The 15,712-nt window shown below is 41.3% G+C and overlaps 1 protein-coding gene across 1 annotated transcript; it reads right to left on the reverse strand.

The window, feature by feature from the left end:
* Positions 1 to 6,777: 6,777 nt before the first annotated feature.
* On the reverse strand, positions 6,778 to 15,411 carry wdr5 (WD repeat domain 5). The gene is made up of 14 exons (XM_080848244.1): positions 15,276 to 15,411; positions 13,608 to 13,753; positions 13,077 to 13,185; positions 12,689 to 12,762; positions 12,496 to 12,585; positions 11,045 to 11,134; positions 10,743 to 10,826; positions 10,326 to 10,381; positions 10,095 to 10,141; positions 9,525 to 9,600; positions 8,142 to 8,175; positions 7,872 to 7,946; positions 7,665 to 7,752; positions 6,778 to 7,190 (listed from the first exon to the last, which is right to left on the reverse strand). The coding sequence occupies exons 2-14, from the start codon at positions 13,686 to 13,688 to the stop codon at positions 7,090 to 7,092; spliced, it is 1,005 nt and encodes a 334-aa protein (XP_080704370.1). The 5' UTR covers positions 13,689 to 13,753; positions 15,276 to 15,411; the 3' UTR covers positions 6,778 to 7,089.
* Between the last annotated feature and the right edge of the window lie 301 nt (positions 15,412 to 15,712).

Raw genomic sequence — 15,712 nt, forward strand, 5'->3', positions numbered from 1 at the left:
TCGTTTTGAGGAAGAAAAACAATGCGTTTCAGGTGGCTTGACAGCAGCTTGGGGTGTCAGAGAGAGAAACTCAACTTTTAAGACCCTGAGGATATGCTACATGCTACAACTGCATAGATGCTAATATCCTTTCAGAGCTCCTTTTTAACACCCATCCGGATTTCAGGAACCTGCACTAGAACGTCTCTCTCTCCTAGTGACACATTTAGTGATTCATGACCACGGGATGTGACCACAGTGCAGTTAAGGTGTTCCTTCCGTCAACGATGAGAACAGAACAAGGACAGAACAGAAAAGAAAACAGATGTGAGTCTTAACACTCTTCAATTGTAATGTTCTGGATTCGAGTGTGGGATCTCCAGGAAGACTTTTGGGCTGAGGCTCTCTGTGTTGGCAGGTGGGGTTTGGGGGGGGGGGTTGCGGACTGCGGGCTGCTGTGCCGACTGAGCTCCTGAGTGTCCGTTTGCACGCCTATTTTCAAGGAGAAACGCTGAACCAGCCATCTAATCACGGCTGTCAGATTCAGGGCAGAAGATAACTGAGTGCAGTTCTCCTTATTACATTTTAGGGCAGAGTAGCAAGCAAACACACACACACACACACAAGCGCTCATTGGATAAGACTGCCTACCACTGGGTGACACTGTGAATTTCTCCACACACACACACACACACACACACACATCTTGTCGGGTGTTTCAATCCAGACAGGTGCTGGGCAGGAGGTCTGATCAGGGAGCAGACTCTATTCAAGTCACACCCCAGCCTCAGTCTGGAGAACGTCCCATCTCAACTGATCCTCAATCAGGCCCACATGAGTCAATAGTATGCATATGACTCTGAGACCAGCTTTTGTAATGTCCCTAATGGTTGAGTAAAGCTGAACACCCCTGCATGGGAATGAAGCAATGTCCAGTGACCTGGGGGGGAGGGTGGGAGGGGGATGCTGCTCCAAGAGCAGGATATTCCTCGTAGCTTCTTAGGATGATGTTTCCTAGAGGTCGGATATGTTTTGGGAATGAATATTCAATGTTTTCATGGGGATTCAGTTTTTACTCACCATGAGAAATGGTCCCTTGATCCGCCCTTTGTCTCGTCCACAGAGACGTACACATGCACACACACACACACACACACACACACACACACACACACACACACACACAAACATGCACCACCTACAGTGGTTTAAGGTACATTCACCTCAATCCTACAATCAAGGCAGTCTTCAGAAGCAGTGCAAGTCTAGCTTTAGATGAACCCTATTTACCTGTGCAGTCCCACCACCACCACCATACGTAGTATTGATCGATTAGTATTGATTCATTTTTTCATTTTTCATTCTGTTTGTTCATTTGGTCACCTGCCTATGTGCAATTATTTTCTAACCTCCATTTGCCTCCCTCCAACTAATAATGAGCCTCCCATCACTGGCGTCTTTCTTCGTCGTCGTCGTCGCCATCTCCATCCTCATCCTCGCACCCCTGGTTGGGTGGTCGGCCGTCCCAAGAGATGGGTGAGGCTGCTTTTTTGAGTTACCCACAAGGCAGTCAAACAGAAGAGCAGACAGTTGTGTCTCTGCTGCTCTCCTCCGAAACTCTCTCTTGTAACTTAAGCACTTAACCTCAAGTTTCAGAATGGTGGCTCTGCTTTCCAGAGCTGCTGGAGGATCGAATGATTGGGGCTTGGAGTAGGATCGGAGTGTTAGGGCGCTGGTCCATGATAAGTACACATTCATTACCCAGGGGTGCACTTCTCCAGACAAAAGCAGTGTTATGGTTGAAGAGAGATTTTGTTTTTTCTATGTTGTGAGATATCTCCATTCGAGGATCAGTTTGTTCATCATGCCCATACTCGTTAGTTTAGACAGCGTTTTTTTTTTGTTGTTGTTGTTGTTCTTTTTGTTCCATGTTGTTTTTTTTTTATGTTGTTTTATCTTTTTTCTCTGTTCTGCTGCTGTACAACTATGCATCTTGCATTTCCCAAAGATTGTCCATAGTGAGGTCGCTATCTTTTTTTTTTTCTCCATTTTTCTCCGCATCTTTCAAATGGGATGGCTGAAAGAAACCTGGTCTCAAGGCCACAGAATGTGCTGGATTTCCCATGTGCCTCAGCCCCCCACTCAGTGACTTTGAAACACGGGTCTTCGGGTCTAGGGCCGGCCTCCCTCATTGTTAAGGTGTCCAGCTATATAGAAAAGATGTAACGTTTTTTTTTATTATTTTTTGTATTGTTTTGTTTTTTTAAGAGAAGTGGTGACCAGCATAAAATAGGGGGGAAGAAATTTGAATGCTTTTTGACTGCCCCCTAGTGGAGGACATGCAGCAGTGCGGTGCTTGAGGAAAACAAATTAACTTGAATTTTGTACAAGTATGTAATTAGAGAAAACAAATGGCACTTTTGGACAAAACTGTTCACTTACCAGCAATAGACAATAATTCAGGAAATATTGTCATTTATGTTTGTCAGTACATGGCAGTGAGATTTTATTGGCTGTAAACTTGCTGAACAGAATTCAGAAAAAAAAACACATTGACATGTAGAAATATTGAATTGGCTCAAGGACCTGTAGATATATCCAGTGGATTAGTTTAAGTCCTGTTCTGGTTGTCATTGTTGTGCTAAGCCTTGCCTCAAAGAGACCATCCTCATGTCTTAACAGTCAGATGATCTATTGAATATTTCAAATTTCTGACCAAAAGACAAAACACACACTCGCAAACACACACAGACACACTGTTACCAGCAGTTTGGCTTCTCATGGAAGAAAACGTGTTTTATTTAGTAAGTGTCGGCCTCAGACCATTCAGTTTTCTCTTGAAAACGACAGCTCCTAATGTTAAGTTTTTTTTTATCATCTCCGCAATCATTTTTGGTCTGGTGTGTCCTTTCTTTTGTTTTGTCATTGTTCCTTTTTTAGATTGATCAGGTTTACTGTTGAGTTTCGAGACCACAGGTAAATTAAAGCCATATGCAATGAAGATCACTAACAAAGAAAAAAAAGTTAACTCTAACCTGCAGGTAACTTACAGAAATGTGTCCTTTGCGCTAACCTAGAAATAATCACATAGATAGAATGAATGCATAATGAAATGCTTTATATATACCATAAAGCTATATTTTGTCTATATGTATATGTGTGTATATTTATAAATATATATATAAATGAATTGGTTTCCTTCAGTGTTTCCCATCACTTTTAGCAGAGAGGGAGACACAGAAGTACTTTCAATCAAATTTTGAAGCCAGGCCTGATTGCACTGTGGGAATATTTATAAGGACTGATCTAAGTTTTCAGAATCTGTTGTGATAATTTTATCGTTTGGCCTACATTTGTTTTTCAAGAAAAATGAAAATGAAAAAAAAAAAAAATTCTACCAGCAATGGAGTCTGAAGGCAAGACCACCTGACCATGCACCAGCTCCTAAATAGTTCAAAAGTCTTTGTCATGTAAACAATATATAAATGAAATGACTGGTCAAAACACACATGCCTGGTGGATTTAAACAAAAACATGTCAGTTCTGTCTCAAAAAAGTCTTAGGAAATGAAATTAAACTTAGCCTTTAAAAAAAAAAAAAAGTAAATAAAAAACGAAAGCGTCAAGCCCCGCACAATCACTGTTTCAGCATCACACGTTCAAGTCCATTTGAAAATGTTTTAAAAATGTGTTGGGAAAATGATTTAGAAAGGACACCTAAAAAAAAGATCTATTTTTGTACAAATGTAATTTTATCCTGAGCTCATGGTTTTTTTCTTCCCTCTCCCGCTTTTCCCTTTTTTCTCCCCCTATGTGGGATACTGTATACATTGTGTGTAAAATGTTTCTTTGAAAACTAGCAAAAGAAATAACGCCAGACTCCTCAGAGAGTTGGGAGATCGAATCAGGAGTGGTCGCCCGTGACAACCCGCACCTGTACTTTGCCTTTTTTGTTCCTGCCTACCATGACACCTCCCTTTGTTGTTTGGTTTCATTGTGTTGATTTTTTTTTTTTTTTCGTTTATATTTTTGGTCTATTTTTAAAGGAAATGAAAAAGTCATCTGTTGTTCCGTGGGTTGTTCTTTGATGTTCTCTCTTTCATGAAAATGACGAAAAAAGTATTAAAAACTTAAAATATTAATGTGACTTCACTTTTTCTGTACAACAAATTTAGCACATCAAAGTTCATGTTAATGATGCACCAGAAGTGGTATGCAGCTTTTATTTTCAACATAATCCATCACTACCTGATATTCAATGAGACCAAAACCACATACTAACGATGCAGTTTGCCAGGCTTTTTCTGTCTAAAGATGGCTCTCCTCCTGGAGTAGTAAAGCTATTCTGCAGGAACCTTTTAAAGAGAACACTCCCTACTACGTTCAATTCTTTGTTTTACGGGTTAATCCAGTGACTACATATTTAAATCTTTTTAAACAAAGGCAATACAATATCTTGAATCAGAAATAGGATTCTTTACGTAAACAGTGTGCACCTCAAGTGACAGATTTGTCTTTGGCCTGAGAAAAGGCATTTTTGATCTCAAAAACAACTAACTGGAGCTTGGACTGGATGTATGTTGGTTACTGACAGGCCTGAAGGCATGTGGAGCTCAGTTTGGTGTGCAGGAGACCGGCCCAGATCTCTGATCAGACATGCTGGCTTCCCATCCTTACTGCTCTCTCACCTTTGGTTGCATAGGAAATGTCATAAAAATGAAAAAAGTACCCTAATGTAAGAACAAAACTACAACTAAGAACACAGAATCAATATCAATATGACTGTAATAGTCACTACCGTCCTTTACCCCCCCAAGTTTAATGGGTGAAAAAAAAAAAAACATACCTCTGAAATTATAACCAATGCATACCCTCAGGCAATGGCAACTTTAATGAGACACAAAAACTTCCAAGGCAATGATAGACCAATGAGAGTTCTGTTTCTGTACATGTAAAAAAAGAAAAAAAAAAGTCTTTATTGAGTCACAGGTTATGTCCGGAGCAACTGAATGCGATACAGCAGGTGTCAATCATGCAGCTCTTTCCACGCCCAACGGTGCAACACGGGTCAATCCAAATGACAACAGAGGGAGGGGAGGCCAGTAGCAAGAGGCCTCGGAAACCTGGCCTCCTTAAAAAGGCAAACTAGACATGAACTCACAATCTGCACTATCGAACTACAAGACCTCTCGGTTCGAGAGGGCAGAGATGAGACAGAAGGGGGGTAAAATATTTCACTCTCAAAGGCAGAAAATTCATAGACATCAGAGTAACAGCCCATGATTGATCATAATAATGTACTCGGCCAGACATCACACATTTGGAAACCATTCATCTCATTAGTTTCATCAGCCCACACTGTGAACTCTTTTTTCTTCTTCAACATTGTGCCAGGTTCATTAATAATATCCGTGAGACGAGAAACTTTAAAGGGAAGCTCAGGTAGAGTGGCCCGTTAGTTTACGACCATGGTCAATTGCCTTCATTATTTGTAACCCCTCCTTTATTAACATACACCTCCTGCACAACCAATACCTTGTCAAATAATCATTCATCCATTAAATTATGGGTATGGCAACAACTCTCTCTCTCTTCCCCTCTCCTTCTCTCTCTCTCTCTCTCTATCTTTCTCTCTCTCTCTCTATCTTTCTCTCTCTCTCTCTCTCTCTCTCTGCGTGTTCAGCGAAGGGCAGGTGTTTGGAACTGTGCACTCCTGGGCAAGTGGACAAAAACAGCCAAGTGTGCGCTGTGTCACATAGTTCACCTCACACTATGCAAAACCTCCAGCATGACCATAGGAGGTCAAATCTACGCAGTGTCCCTGTCCCCTCCCCTCACTATATATTGTGTTCTTGAGTCTGCTTCAATGATGGAACATGCATTTGAAACACCAATTACACTGAAGCTGAGCGTCCGAAACATAAAGCTGCTAACGTTAAGATTAGGACACAGATGATGCAGGAAACCTTGAAATAAGACCGAGTACAAATATATGAACAGAAAAACATAAATTAAAATTAAACTAATTCCTCTGGAGGGGGGAACAAACAAACAAAAAAAAAATCAATCTTTAATCTGAGCCTTCTCTATTTACAATTACTAAGACAAGTCATACGCACCTTGGTTTACTGTACGGTTAGCACCTTTGAAAAGGTTCACTGCTGTACTGACGCAGCTATTCCACACTGGAGCGTGTCAAGGCGTCCTCTAACTCTGACATTTAAAAGCATTTCCGTCAACTATACTGGTGTCTGAAGGGCCTGCTGGCCTACAATTCCTTTCAGGTCACTTCCTCCAAGGACTAAACACCTGTCCATAACATGTTTTTTTTTTTTTTTTTTTATCTTCAAACAAATGACCAAAAAAACACTTACAGGGGGAACACTTAACAGAACAAGGGTAACCTAATGTGACACAAGGCGCACTTGTGGATGTGGGAGATCAATGGCTGTGTGAGGAGACCCCATACAGTTCATGCACAACAAAACACTACAAAAATGAAAGAGAGCATGGTGTGTTGCTGCAGATACCGAGGGTTGAGTAAGTACGTTTTTTAAGTTTAAAGATAAAAGTTTTCTTCGTTTGCTGTGTGTGGGGGGGAAAGCAGGACATCACCACAAGACGCTACTTGGGGAGGTACAGTGTGAGGAGTGCAATCCTCCCAGACGAGTAGAAAGGAAGAAGAGAGAAGCAAAAAAACATCAACAGACGAAAGTACGTAAGGCCAACAGAGAGTGGGGAGAGAAAGAAACGGAAGGTGATAGTATTGTAGTGCACAAGCGTTAGGTTGTAAAGAGCCGTTTGTTTGTGTTTGTGTTTGTGTGTGTGTGTGTGTGTGTGTGTGTGTGTGCACGCAGGAGCTAGTGGAGCTAAGAGGGGGGGAGGGGAGGTTGTGCGATCGATGACTGCTTCAGGACCCAGTGTGCTCATGCGCTCCTCTTTGGCCCGGGCTGATAAACCAGGCCTCCATCTGCCAAAAGTCCTTTTTTATTTTCTTCTTTTGTTCCTTTTCTTCTTTTATACCCAAAAATGAAACATACAAAAAAACACAAAAAAAAAAGAAGAAAAAGAAAATAAAATAAGCCCACTGGAATCGGCACTTCTGGGAAGCTTAGCAGTCGCTCTTCCACAGTTTGATGGTTTTGTCGTTTTCTAACGCGGCCGAGGCGATGATGTTTTCTGTGGGGTGGCAGGCGGTGGCAATCACAACATCTGAGAGGACGGGAGGAAGAGACAGAGACGGAGACAGAGAGGACAGAAGGTCAGCACGGAGAAACACACTATTATATTACAGTTCATAGGAAAATGAAATTGTCCTGGCTTTTAGAGATGTCTGGGCTCATAGAGCTCAGAGATATGATCCAGAACACCTGCCAACCAAAAGCTCAGACACAAATAAAGTCAAAGCACCCTCACAGGCACAGGATCTCTGTTCTTCTGCCCTCTGTGTGGAGATCAACTGGCCTACCTTTACATTTATTAGGCAGACATCTTTATGCAAAGTCACCTAAAGTACGGGTAAGCCAAAGATTTCTGAGATGGAGCAAAGGCCAACAAATACACCATCAGCGCATTTAGGTCTACAAGAGAATTGAAGCATGTAATTCTGATATATAAAATGAATAAAATAAAATAATAATCAGTCAATCCATGGATGAAGATAAATCTCAAGCGGCCCTGGCCTACCTGTGTGCCCCTGTAGTTTCTGTACGATCTCCTTGGTCTGCAGATTCCAGATGTAGACCATGTTGTCCTCTGAGCCAGAGACAATCCACTGATGGGGGGGGGGGGGGGGGGGGATCATTTGTTATTACCACAGAATGCACCAGCATGTAAAGTTTAGCCTAAATCACGGAGAAGGACTAAGGAGTGTGACAGCCTTATTCCACATACCTTGCCACCTGTGACTGAGAAATTGGCGAAAATGCAGTACTTCTCGTTTTTGTGTCCCGTGTATGTCTTCAAGCACTGTGAAACAGAGACAGGTTTGGAACCACGGTACTTGATACTAATGAGCATCAGAAAGGGCTACACACTCCGATTTCACCATAAACTGACACAAAAATGTAGGTCCTGTTTCAATAACACATGACCTTTTTTTTTTTTACTTGATTTACAGGTGCCCTACCAGATAGGTCTCAACGTAGCAAAACGTAACCTCACCTTTCCTTTGCTGTAGTCCCAAAGCTTGAGAGTGCTGGAAACACACAAACACAGAATGTTGAGCCCAAATGTGACCCTCTGTACACATTAGCATCTTGCAACATTAGCGCTAGGCTGGACTTCATGTATTCCCTCTGCGTGCACACACACACACACACACTCACACACACACACACACACACACACACACACACACACACACACACACACACACACACAAGACTACAGTGTAGCATTTTGCACTCACACCCATTTGTTCCCCAATTTGTATAAGGCCTCCACTGATCTTTACCAATGAATGCAAATACACTATATGGACAAAAGTATCCGGACGCCTGACCATTACACCAACAGGGACTGTAATGACATTGTATTCAAATACATATACTTTAATATGGAGTTGGTCCCCTTTTTGCAGTTGTAACAGCTTCCACTCTTCTTGGAAGGCTTTCCACACGATTTTGGAGTCAGAGTTTCTGTGAGAATTGGTGCCCATTCATTCTGTAGAGCTTTTATGAGGTCAGGCTCAGTGCTGGATAAATGCTCTGAATGGGAACCAATTCCCACAGAAACACTGTTTGGTGTCCAAATACCTTTGTCCATATAGTGTATGTAGCCAGACAGGGAGCTAGACACCACAAAGACTGCCCGCACAAAGGCAAGGCAGTTACCAAACACTTGATCACAAGTACACAGTAACCTGAGAACGCGACTCTAGGGTCTGGATTGGGGTTGCCAACCACGGCTTCAAAGAATTCCAGAATTCTCAAGACTGTTTCAAATGCTGAAGATCTTATCTACCTCAATACAAAAAAGGAAGGATAGCGGTGTTCACTGACTATGGCTGTTGCAGCATTTGAAACAGATTGACAAAGCAACACATAAAATAGAAGTTTTAGTAGTGGCATCAAGCCCAAAAAAATCTGGAGATACCATCATCAATCACAGTCACTGGTTGTCTGCTGTAGTTACTGTGATGTGCACATACAATTATGCTTATAATTGAAGCAGAACAGAGGTGATGTTCATCCAGAAACATATGGGATTGTGGTAAGCTGTGGTTAACAGGCCAATTCAACGTTTTATGAAGCAGCAGGCTTCAAGAAAAATAATAGTTAAATAAAATTAAATAAAAAATGAACAAAACAGTCAACTGCCTACCAAATAAAACAATGAAATGCTTAAAATTGTCCTTTGCTTCTGATCTTGGGTGAAAACATGTTCTACCCTACACTACCTATGAGCTTAGCTCATTAACTTCACTTTTGAAAGCCGAGAAATTAATTTAAGTGATATCAGAAAAAAGTCAACTTTGATGTAGCACAACTGCAATTGCAGCATGTTAAATACTGATATAGGTTTAGTGAATTAATGCATACTTACTTGTCCAGCGTGGCTGCCAGGATGTATTTACCATTGGGGGAGAATTTAACAAAAGACACAGGTGGGTTGTCATCATCTGTAAGAAGCATAAATTACATGAGTTAAATAACTAGAGTTCATCTGGACTGAGGACTGTGGATGTATGGTTGGCAGGGTGCTAAATTAGCCAATGGCATAACAGCAGCCCCCCTAGTTTTCCCAGGAGTCCCTTCATAAGGTCATGCATTTTGACAGGTTATTGACAGCGGAGTCCATTATGAAAGTTGAGGCTTTGAGAGCTGCCACTGCCACTCGATTGATTTAGAGATTGTCTGTTAATGATATTAGTAATTGAAGTTGAACAAGTACGAATTGTATAATGATAAAACAATTTTAAACTAACTAATTACTAATTACTTACATCCAATCTATATATGGTGCAAAATGAAATGAAAATTACACATGAGGGTATATTACCGACACGTACAACTTATGTTATCAAATGTATTTGGCTGCTCAACCCAAAACAGTATTTTGTGCCCTGGTGGGTTGGGAGATAGCTAGCATCAAAGAAGAACAATGCTCACTTACCAATTAGTGTTTTCAGACACTGACCAGATGCTGTGTCCCAAATTCGGCTGTTCACAGAAAGACACACACGGTTAAAAAGCAAGTAAGTTTCTGGGCACATACTGCCAACTTCTGTCCAAATAATGGCTGATTAAGAACATGCAATTCTTTCATGTTAGCGCTGTTAGAATACAAGGTTGTTAGCTAAACAGCAAATGGCAAACATGGTGAAAGAGAAACCAGAGCACTCACCAAAGGCCATCATAACTGCTGGACACAATGAGGGACCCATCTCTGTTGAAGTGCACCTGAAACACACACACACAGCAAAGTGGATTTAGCTCTCGAAAAGCCACTTATGCAAATAGGAGTGTCAAGTGGAGCAGTCAATTCCTGCCAGTTGTTGAATGAAGGGTCATTCTGAAAAATGGATTTAATTAATGCCAGTAATTAACCAAGTGAGTAAAAAGACAGGGTCCGAAAAGGCACTGAATTAAGTTTTTCAATAACCTGAAATGTAACTTTAAGAACAGCCATTGAAATACAATGTTATTACACCATCCTATGGTTTCCACACGTGGAGAGGTAACAGGTGCTTGACAAACAGCAATCAGATTAACTCAGGTTAGCGATGACCCCCAAAAAACTTCTGATCAGATGGGTACTTACAGCAGAGACAGGGTCTGAGTGAGCCGGTAGGGTCTTCAAGCATTTCCCTGTTTTCACGTCCCATATCCGCACACTTTCATCAAACTGCAGACAAACACAAGATTAACCTGTGCTAACACACAATGCCTTGGTTTACCTTCATGTAACTAAAACAAAAAGCCCTCATATGCATTCACAGCCTTGTTCATAGATTTCCTTTACATGAGAGTCCTTGCAGGGCTCCAGTGTGGACCTCTTGTATTATTTGCGATCAGGAGCAAAACAGAACCAGACTGCCCAAGGGGACCAGTAAAGGTACTCACCGACCCAGACACAATCAGGTTGGACTGAGGGTTGAAGTTGCAGCAGAACACGTAGTTGCTGTGGCCCTTCAGCGTCTTCAAACACTTCCCCTACAGACAGAAAAAAAGGCAAGAGACTGGTGGATAAGAAATGAGGCATGATAAAAACTCTATGAGAACCGCAGTGCTTCTTTCCACTTGTTCCATGATAATACGAGGTAAAACGCAGTGTTCTGCTGTTACCATGGCGACTCAAACTAAGTTCAATTTAGGAGACTGTAACCATAGTGATGAAGTTGGAATCAATGAGTACGCAAGCAACTGTCTCTTGCTCCTGCAATTTGCCTGTCTTAGACGATGATAAGCTATGAACAAGATGGTGAGGTACGGTCCTGTGGGTGCAAGCTTTACTGCAAAATGTATTTATAAGAATTAAAGATAAGAGACCAAGGATGGATAAACTCAATCATATACTCTACAGTAGTTGTTCGTGTTTTACAAACTACAGTGAGAAAAATCTTCAGTAAACAGAAGCTCTACAGAAAAGATGCGACATGTGTCTTTTTTTCTAATTACCTCCGTTCCTTTGTTTGTTGGTTTGTTAGCAGGATAACATAAAAACTACTGGCTCGGTTTTCATGAAATTTGGTGGAAAGGTGTCACTTGGGCAGAGGAAAAACCCAAGTAATTAAGTTTTAAAATTCGCAAATGTTGCCAGATACGGGGCACCTGCATGAATTTGTATTCATTTTTGCAGCGGGATGCATAGAACGTGGTGGAGGTGTGCCCTGTACTGAGAGCCATTCCAGTTGTATGTGTATTACTTTTCAAAAGGACTTTTTTGACAAGTTGTGTCTCCTCTCACTGTTTTTCTCCAGCAATGTGTCCATTGGATTGTGCCTGAAGTTAAAAATAGTTCAACTTTTGTAGCACATCACAGCAATCAAAGTCAGTTTCATAACAACAGACCAATCAGAAAAAGCAACCCTGCAATCTGCTTCATGATCATATGAGGTATTTGTGACAACTTAGCAGTGCCTGGTATTTCAAAATAGCATTTCTTTCAGAATAACCACCATATCAAAAACGATATTAACTATAAAACCTATCCAGCAGCTCAATCCAACTCCATCGGCATGCCTGCCAGGCACCCTGAGTCGCCGTAGTGGGGACGGTCATAACATTCACTGCTAAAGCATCCCTTCCCTTTCAAAACTTGCATTGTATCGGGCCATTTTAAAAACATGGAGGTGTCTTTTCTGTATAGTCGCTATTACTGCCAAGCTCAGCTTTGTGAAATGATTACGTAAACACAAGTCCACACTCACACACCAGCTTTCCAAGAAAACAAGGATGGCACTTCTGGTAACATACTGTTAACCACTGATCACCATACACACTACACACACACACACACACACACACACACACACACAAACACACACACACACACACACACACAGGACTCTTACCGAGCTGACATCCCAGATCTTGAGGGTCTTGTCGTCAGACGCAGACACCAGTAGATTAGAATCAGAAGACCAGGCCACATCAGAGATTCCCTGAGAGGTTAAAGGTCAGATATGTCAAACATCTAAACAACACCAGAGCAGAATGAATCCTTTAAAAATCAATATTATTTGTTGGAACAATAATAAAACTCACAAGCTTGTGTCCAGATATTGTCTTCTCAAACTTTCCATCATACGCCCCCCATATTTTGATCAACTTGTCAGCCGCTGATGAATCAGAATTCGATTAATAAGCAGAAAATTCTCACAAAATCTGTCTTTGCATAGGCACTTATCAGCTTGAGAACATACAACATGCACAGTAAAGATCTATGACAATAGATGAAGACAGTAAAGATTTATGCAATCCATCCATATGTGTCCCAATACAATTTCCAGTAGGCAGGAAAGACAGATGTCTAAACAAATTGAATTCTTCAAAAAGTAAAGCAAGCAGCATATTTGGGTAAAAAAATTCTATATTGTAGTCGCAAACTTTCTCAATCTAATTCTCGTCTTAATCAGGATAATGATGTACTCACAGGAGCTGGCTAACCACTCTCCACTGGGACTGAACTTCACGGAGGAGACGGCTTTGGTGTGTCCAGCTAGCGTGAACTTCAGGGTGTAGTTTGGCTTCACTGGCACCGACTGGTTGGACGAGAGAAGGAACGGTAAGAGATGAGAGACATGCTTTCATAAGGTTCAGTGCCTAATCTTGCCTTGAATTCTGTACTTTCATGATGGGGAAAAATAATAGATAAGGTGTGGGGATAACCACAGATAAACTACCTAGTTTCATCAGACATTCATACAACTGCTTAATTCTGAATTGTCTTTAGTCAACATCACAGAGTTTGACTTCATTAAACTGATTTGCTAAAAAGTTACCTTCAGCTACCACTCTCTTGGTGAACCTGTAAGGTTCACTAAATAGCTAGGCTATAGACGACACATGCATGTGTCAAAGTAGCAAAAAGGCTATATAGCCCTAAGATTCACCAAGGGCACAGTGGAGGCATCCTTGTGTTTCCCCTGATGCATACTCAGACAGGTGGAGATAAATGTAGTACCTTGCTCTGGCTACCAGAGCCAGATGATGACGACTGTGTTTTAGTGGCTTCAGTGTCTGGTTTCTTCTCCTCTGTTGCCATGGTGATGGAGCGGGGAGAATGGATTTGCTGGAACTGGTTCCACGTCAGCCAGACTGCCAAAAGAACTACACAGCACAAATGTGAAAACACAAACACAGTGTGATTATGTCCAAGGCAAAACAAACTGAACTATCTAAAACATTCCAATGTACAGATCATGTTATAGTACAAGATTGACCACATAAATGAAGTTGTGTTCCCTACTAAAAGGCCGTGACTATTCAGTCATCATCATTGGAGGTAACTTACAGACATCCTCCTGACACTAATCGGGGACATTAACTTCAGATGGATTCAGAGACTCGGATTCCAAATGTTAAAATCACGTTTAGGCTCTTTAATGGCTCTGTATTATCTTTACCGTATCGCACAAAACCTAAAGAGTACTTTGATAAACTAACGCAAGCCTAACGTTGTTCTACCGCCCCTGTTGTAAACCAAATGGACGGCAGCCTCACAAATTAGTGATGAGATTATCCAACAGAACTCAAAATCTTACGCTGGATTTTCTGTGCAATTTCAACTAACAGTAGGCAAATATGCATGGCAAGCCATACTTCACCTGAAATGATCTCCCCTACACCAACGTTATCGCAGCACGCTATGCACCCAAGTTAGGTACCAAACAATCTACACAAAAACCAAGTAAGGCAGCCAGATAGCAGTATTTTCCTAACAGCAAATGGGTGAGCACAACCCTCATGCCGTAAACACCAAAGAAAGACTGATGTCATCTTAATGTTTACAACTAGCAAACTCGCCAGGTAACAGTAGCCCTAACCTAGCCAAAGTAGGAGAGCTCACCACGTTTTGGACACTTCACTGATATGGTCCAAAATCAACCACCTATCTAGACAGACTGACAAGGAAATCACACTGAAATACACGTTACTTAGTGAATTCACTGAAGAATCAACATGTACCACTTTCATCTTGAAATCTCAAATAACGTTGGTTAACGTAAGATAGCTAGCTGTCGAGCTACTGGCCTGGGATGACTGTAGCCACTTTGGCATCGTTGCCGAGTCGCAAGCAAACATCGCTACCACAGTGCAGTTACTTACAGCTGTTATCGTTAGGTATTCACCCTCAGTCTTGTTAGAAAATGACACAAATTGTAATCTGGAGACATACCACTTCAAAATTAAGACATTATAGTATATGGTTGTGCAGATTAGAAAGCAAAGAATTGTACATGGAAAAAATTGCTAACGTTAGCTAGCCCATTGGCTTAGCACTTGAGGCCTTCTGTAGAGACTCATCCAGCTAGCAAGGTAAGCTAACCCCAAACAGTGGTGATGGGAAATTAAGCGTCACTAGCTAAACGTTAACCTACCACTAGCTTAATAGATAGCATTCATTAACTTCGCTGAAAGGTGTAGTTGACCAGCTGAATTTGAGTTAGTGGTCATCGGGAACTGAACAGTAATGTGTGTTTAATGCAGCCAGCACACAATGAGTAATAGCATTAGCCAACCAGCTTAAGTAACGACAGCTAACTAGGAGCTAACGTCCTAAATATTTTCTTTCATTTTCCACATGCACTGCCATGGTCCATTCAAACAATAAAAAAGCAAGACTACTCACGGCCGGGCCGATACTTGGTTACACTTCAAGTTGGTATTTTATACTGTGCCAAGGGGAAGGTGGATCTAACTAATATTTTACAATAATTTCTGCAGAATTCGCTTCGTTTTGTACAAAGTAGAAGCGGATAGACACTTCTTCTCAGCTTCAGCCTCAGGCGGGGAATGTGGCAGAAGCTCGACCACTTGTGCGCATGAGTGGTTCAGTTTAGAACAGAGGGGAGAAAAATACGGGGAGCGAGAAGGAACGAACTGTGTCAACAAAATGTATTTCATGATTTGCATCAATCTGGTCAATATCTATGAATCCTAATGTTGTATTTTGTTTAAATGTTTGATTCATATTAGTATTAGAACAATTATATTTTGAAAACGAAACGAAAGACATGTGAACAACAAACGAATCGTTTGAAGAAAAATAACCTAACAGTATGACGA

The sequence above is a fragment of the Sprattus sprattus genome, assembly GCF_963457725.1.
Source record: "Sprattus sprattus genome assembly, chromosome: 11".
Lineage (NCBI taxonomy): Eukaryota > Metazoa > Chordata > Actinopteri > Clupeiformes > Clupeidae > Sprattus > Sprattus sprattus.